The sequence below is a fragment of the Diabrotica undecimpunctata genome, chromosome 7, assembly GCF_040954645.1.
Source record: "Diabrotica undecimpunctata isolate CICGRU chromosome 7, icDiaUnde3, whole genome shotgun sequence".
Classification (NCBI taxonomy): Eukaryota; Metazoa; Arthropoda; class Insecta; order Coleoptera; family Chrysomelidae; genus Diabrotica; species Diabrotica undecimpunctata.
This window is the reverse complement of record NC_092809.1, coordinates 43,954,974-43,962,237: the sequence shown is the minus strand read 5'-3', so window position 1 is coordinate 43,962,237 and position 7,264 is coordinate 43,954,974. Positions and strand designations below refer to the sequence as shown.

Here is a 7,264-nt window from a genome sequence, read left to right as displayed (position 1 = left end):
AGAACCATACACGACAAATAAAGGAGTACCAAAGGGATCCGTGCTGGGACCATTATTATTCCTAATTTTTATTAATGACCTACCAGATCACATAAGGGCACTTATAATATCAATGTTTGCTGATGACCTCGTTATGAACCTCGTTAATAGTCTCTGCACGTACACTAGAGGAATTAAAAATAACAATGAAGACTGTTGTTGACTGCTTTATACGCTGGTGTAATACTAACAGACTAATATTAAACATTGACAAGACGCAAATTATTTATTTTCATTCATACAACTCATCTAAATATGACTATATCTTAACCATCCACGATAGAAACAATATGTTATCTTCCACTCACTCTACAAAGTTTTTGGGTGTATTCATTGATTGTAATCTCAAATGGTCAGAGCAAGTGAATTCAGTGAACATGAAATTGAATAAAGCTTTTTATGCTATATCTAGAATTAAAAACACACTACCCATCTCGGCATTAATGAACGTTTATTATAGCCTTGCTTACAGCCACATGTGCTACAATGTAATTTTGTGGGGGAACTCAGTAGATAGTAACAAAGTGTTCATTAACCAAAAAAAAATTATCCGTAAAATTTTTAATTTGGATTATCAACAGTCTTGTAAACCAGTTTTTATTAAACATCAAATTTTAACTTTCTACTGCCTATATATCTATAAATGTTTACTTTATGTCAAAGAGGAAATCAATTCATTTCCAGTAAATTCAGACAATCACTACTACAATACAAGAAGTGCTGAATCTTTACGAGTTCCTAAACACAGAACATCCAAATTTCAAAATTGCTTCAGATATATGGGACTGACCTTATACAATCATTTGCCAAAAACTCTGAAAGAAATACCACTTATCTCTAAATTTAAAAAAAATGTTAAAGATTTACTCTTAAGAAAAGCATATTATTCTATAAATGAATATCTTGAGGACAAACTGCAATAGCTTCATATTTTACTTGTAAAAATGTTATTTTATATATTTTATGTTTTGTCAATTTTTTTTTACACTGTGAATATTGTATTATACACATTAATGTTTTTTTATACCAAATTCTGTAGTGACGTATCCTATACATTTATTTTGGATGTCTTAAAGGATCAATAAAGATGACTATGACTATGACTATGACTAATTGAAAAATGGCCGAGGAAATGCTGTTTGTTAGAAGTCTGATTACTGATACAAAAGGATCTTTCATATTTGAGGTCGTTAAGAGATTTTTTGAGGAAAAAAAAGTTCCTTTATTAAATATGATCACCTGTGCTACTGACGGTGCAGCAGCAATGACAGGACGCCATCGGGGATTTATTGCACATCTGAAACAAGCAGTACCTGGAATTTTGTGTGTTCACTGCGTCATTCACAGAGAGCATTTGGCTGCCAAGAATTTGAGTGGGAGGTTACACGATTCTCTTCGACTTGTCATAGATGCGGTAAATAAAATTAAAGCAAAACCAAAGAATGATCGAATATTTCGTACACTTTGTGAAGAAAATGATGTGATATTTAATACATTACTACTACATACGGAAGTCCGCTGGCTTTCTAAAGGCAATTGCTTAAGACGGTTCTTCAGTCTCATCGATACTGTTATTGAATTTCTTAATACTACTGACCCCACACTGAGTACATAACTACAAGAGAAGCGAAATGACATCGCTTATTTATCAGATTTTTTTCAAAAATTAAATGAAATAAACCTGCAACTACAGGGGAAGAACATAAATATGGCCAAAGCGAAGGGAGTAGTCGGAGCATTAATTGACAAACTATCTATTTTTGAAGAAAATATGCAGAGAAGAGATCTGACCAAATTCCCCAACTTGAAATCTTCTTGTGGTGATTCTGAGGATCTTCAAACATACTGCCTCCACCTTAAAACACTGAAAGAAGATCTGCAGTCCCGATTCCAAGATTTGACTAGTCTGAAAGTGCCAACTTGGTTTATCAATCCTTTCAGCGTGGAAGTTTCAATGGTATGTCGTTCTCTTCAAGAAAACTTGATTGATTTGAGACAAGATATTGAAATTGAAAGTTTGTTTCGGGAGTGTGGGTACGAAAGATTTTGGCCGCGGATAAAAGAAGTGTATCCAATCTTGTGGAATGCAATCAAATTATTATTATTGGCATTCCCCACAACATATCTAGTGGAGAAAGGTTTTAGTTCTGTGTGTATATTGAAAAACAGACAAAGAAATAGGCTCGACATAATAGAAAGAGGGGATTTGAGGTTGTTATTAAACAACATTGAGCCAGACATAAAGAGATTATGTGAGGGACACCAGGCCCAAGGAAGCCATTAACAATTCTTTTACACACATATAACCATTTATCATTTTACGAAATGTAAAAATAAATAAATATGGATTCTTACCTTTTGTATAGACTCATTATTTGTTTCAATTTAATTGGGTGGGGGAGGGGGGGCGATTGTAGTATTCATAACTGGTGAAACTTGTCTAAGGGGGCGATCATGGGAAAAAGGTTGGGAACCACTGCCATAGAGTACCAATTACGATACCCCTTACACAAGTGTAGCGTTGGTGTGCAAAACAAAAAGAACAAGTAGCAGTGTCACAATCTTAGTTATTCAAATCCTACAATTTATCAATGAGGGGTGTGGACTTACTCGATCAAGGGATAAATAATTACAGAATCGGCATACATGGAAAAAAATGGAGGTGGGTACTCTTTACCCATATGATAATGTGACAGTTGTCAATGCGTGGAAACTATATAGGATTACAAATGAAAATGACAAAATAAATTTGTTACTACTTCAAAGAAATATTGTGTGCCATTACTGCTGACGCTATATTTATAATTTTTATAATGAGGCAAACGCAAGAAAAATCATTAAAATACAATAAACCGGCATATCTGTTTCGTGAACCATAATATTAAATGAAGTTATCCAGTTATTGTAAGCAAGAGAAACACCTCTAAGAATAATCAAAACAATCGAAAATACTACCAAAGCAACACAAAAAAAAAGTAAGAGTAGAAGAACTAACTGACTAATTGAAGCTGCCAATGGGATAAGACAAAAATATTTCCCTGAGTCCTCTATTGTTCAATCTGGCTAGGCAGACGACGCAATACTACTCTCTCAAAGTAAAGATTATTTAACATATACTTTAACATAATAATATACACTATATCTGATAGTTATTTAAAATTATCAGAACTGGATGTGAATAAGGGTCCTGCTCCTAATGGATTGCCTCCCAGGTATCTTAAGAGTTGTTGTTTTATATTATCGAGATCTCTTTTTCACATTTTTTATCTATCCTTAAATAAGGCTGAATTTCCAGAATGCTGGAAAAATAGTTTTTTAACACCTATTTTTAAAGCGAAAGATAATTCATTGGTGAATAATTATAGGCCCATTAGTATAATTAGTGTAATACCAAAGATATTTGAATCTTTTGTATGTGACTATCTTAAAGCTTCACTTGAAAAACAGCTAGACCAACAATTTGGATTTCGAAATAGCAGATTAACTGAATATAATATACTAATGTTTGTGGACTTTCTGAGAAAGGCCATGGAGAGGGGCTGCAGGGTACATGCACTGTACACCGATTTCTCCAAGGCCTTTCATCGGATCAACCATAATATTTTAATAGATAAACTTAAAAAAATGAGTGTCGATGGACCACCTCTTAGATGGCTAAGATGGCTACTTGATTGACCGAGATCAGATGGTGCGTATCGGGGATTTTGTTTCCAGTGAGATTAAGGTTCATTAAGGAGTACCCTAGAGTTCTCATTTAAGATGCCTATTATTTAACATATTCATCAATGATATACACCACTGCTTCCAGCACAGTTACATCTCCTTTTTGCGGACAATATAAAGTTGTACACAATAATTATCAATAATACAGAAGATTGTGTTAAACTTCAACACGATCTAGATCGGTTGAGTGAGTGGTGTGTGTTGAATGCCATGGTCCTGAACGCATCCAAGTGTCATGCTGTTTCTTTTGAACGATCGAGAGACCCAATGAAATATAATTTTAATATACAGAACTTTCTTGTTGACTGGGTTACCGAAATTCGTGATCGGGGAATTAATTTAGACTCTAAACTTTTATTTGACTCGCATTATATGTCAATAATTTCCAAGTCTTTATAAATGCTTGGCTTTATAAAAAGATTCACTAGAGACTTTCAGAATATTGAAGCAATTAAATTATTATATTGTTCTTTAGTCAGACCCCATCTAGAGTATTGTTCTTATGTATGGTCTCCATCTTATAATATTTACATATCAAAAATTGAGACAGTTCAACACAAGTTCTTGAAATATGTAGCATATAAACAGGGTATACCTTTTGAATTATATCAAGTAAATTATGATCAAATTAAAACCCAGCTTGGTATTCTCTCATTGTATGACCGAAGATTAATTAAAGATGCAAAGATGCTTTATGACATAATTAATTCTACAGTGTTGTGTTGGTCTGCATGTACCTCTACGTAGAACACGATTAAACCAAACTTTTTATGTCTCTCTTCACAGAACCAACTATGCATATGATAATTTTTTATCTCCAGCACTAAAATGGTCAAATATTCACCCAAATCTAGATTTTTTTGAACCAAAGGTAATAGGTAATCATCATTTTGATGTGTAAAACTAAATTACGTGATTAAGTTTGTGATATTTATACTTTTATTATTGTGATATTTATACTAATATTTTTTTGTGTTATTGTACACATTGTAAACATTTTTAATCTTATTGGGCAGCAGCCCGTTGAAAATAAATAAATAAATTTGTAACGTATGCTGTAATAATTTAATATAACCGCCAGAAAATTTAACATGATAATTTCCGCAAAAAAGATAAAATGCATTGTTATAAAAACAAATTTACTAAGATATAAATAAATTGAAGTTAAAAAGTAAGATAATATCTAGTCAGTGATGGAATTTAAATATCTAGGCATCACATTATATAGCTACAAAAAGATCGTCGAAACAAAAGTAGAAAATCAAGTGAATACAGCAAGCAGGTTTTCTGAATAAAACAATATGGGGAAATAGAAATATGGGGAAAGGAATGAAAGAAAAAATTTGCAAAACATTCATCAGACCAATAATAACATACGCGGCAGAAACACGACCTGGCACAAAGAAAAACGATGTTAGAAACAGTAGAAGTGAAAAATTTATGGTAAAAGTACAAGATATCTGACGTATATGCAAGGTGGAAAACATCAAGGACTGAATAAGAAATAGAAGAGTAGAATGAAACGATCCTATAAGCCAAATGACAACTAATAGAGTAGTAAAAACGACAAAAGAACGATCAGTAGGAAGACCGCGAAAACGATAGAACGACAACTTACTGGAGGCACATTGAAAAACAGAACTCATGTCTACTTAAAAAGAAGAAGCAGAAAAATAAAAAAAAGAAGACGTAAATCTTATATTATTCGTTCTTAAAACTCCTACTACAGCTTCTTTTATTTATTCCTTTTCTTCTGTGTGCCTATCCGTGACGAATGTTGGCTATCATCATGATAATCTGTATCTTATATCCAGCAGCGCAAAAAAGCTACACAGATGTTGTGTTGAACCAGGGTCTAGGTTCTTTAACCATGATGTTCTTCTTCTTCTTCCTGGACCTCGCTTTCCAAATATTTTTTTGCTGGATGGCTTGTAGAAGGGCATATCTGGATTTATTCCGCATAATGTGTCCGAAGTGACTCCGCATAACTTTCGAGACTTAATAATGGTCAGTACTTTTCGGTTTTTCTTCATTCTTTCCATAGAATCTCCTAATTTGTGACTCGGTCAGTCCACGGGATCTTAAGTATTCTCTGATATAGCAACATCTCAATTGCTTTTAATCTTCTGCACATATCTTCGTTAAGGTCCAAGCTTCAACACCATAGAAAAGAACAGAGAAGACATAGCATCGCAGCATTCTTATTGTCATACCAAGAGGTTGTAGCTTTTAAAGACGGCCCTCATCCGATTAAAGGTGAATCTAGCTTTTCCTGTGCGCTTTTATCTTCTGGTTATTGGTTCATTCTTCATTTATTATTGTGTCAAGGTAGTTGTAGTGCATCACTCTTTCTACTGGGATTTGGTTGACGTAGATTGAACCTGTTATCTTTTTATTGCTAATTATCATGAGCCTGGTTTTCTTTACGTTTATATTAAGACCATATTGTTTAGAAGAATTCCCTTTATAGTAACGTGCAAAGCTTCGATAATATAACTTCCGCCTAAGTTAAAAAATATCTTATTTTTCTTATTTTATATCTTATTTCAGGATTCCATAAACTGCTGACATAATATATGTTCTCCAATTGACCCATTTATCACATATATCTGGTTTTGTAGATTACGTCTTCTTCTCACGTATTTCCCAAAAACATCTTGTAAGATCGCTTACACTTGTAGGAAATATATTTATTTCAATTGGGTATGGTAGTGTACCATCTAATATTATTGTTTGCAAACAATTTGACAAATATGATCTTATCCAGTCATGTGGTATACCTTGAACTTACATGCCTTCCATCTTCATCAGAAGCAGCCTGTGATCCATTATGTCAAAAGCACAACTGAGATCATAAACAAGACCCAACGTGTTCTATTTTTCATTAAGAGCTTCATAGATACAATTAAGACAGTCATCTATAGCACTTAAAATAGATCTGGTAGTAAATAAAACGCTTCTAGATAGCTTGTTAGTCTTTTACAGAATGCCAGTTCAAACAACTTTGCAATCTGACTGGGTATACAAATCAAACGATAATTCTCAATATAACTTGCAGAACCTTTCTTTTAAAAATTGGAAATCCCTTGGATTCCTTTATATTGGGAAATTGGCCTGTCGTAAAAGATTCGTTGATTAAATATGACAAGGGTTCAAATATGTAACTGGCAACATATCTTATAACCTTACCATTGATTTCATCTAAACCTTCAGCATGTTTAGATGTAGATGTAGATTTGGATCTTACTTATAAGTGATAGTACTTCTGCAGGTGTCGTTGGAGAAAGAAATAAAGTCTTGGAAAACTGATCAATTTTCATCAGATAATTTGGAGTTGAGTTTTTATTAATGAAATAGTTATTTATCAGGTTGGTTTTATCTTTAGTTTTTATATTTTCATTGTCATTTATTTTAATTGTATTTACTAATGTAGGTTTATTTCTATTTTGATTATTATTGACGATTTTCCAACTTTCTTTTATCATCTTCTGCGCAACAGAGT

At 33.0% G+C, this 7,264-nt stretch overlaps 1 protein-coding gene across 1 annotated transcript; it reads left to right on the top strand.

The window, feature by feature from the left end:
• Positions 1–1,159: 1,159 nt before the first annotated feature.
• On the top strand, positions 1,160–6,335 carry LOC140446350 (protein FAM200C-like). Its single transcript, XM_072538893.1, has 3 exons — positions 1,160–1,453; positions 1,817–2,054; positions 6,313–6,335. The coding sequence occupies exons 1-3, from the start codon at positions 1,160–1,162 to the stop codon at positions 6,333–6,335; spliced, it is 555 nt and encodes a 184-aa protein (XP_072394994.1).
• The last annotated feature ends 929 nt before the right edge of the window (positions 6,336–7,264 follow it).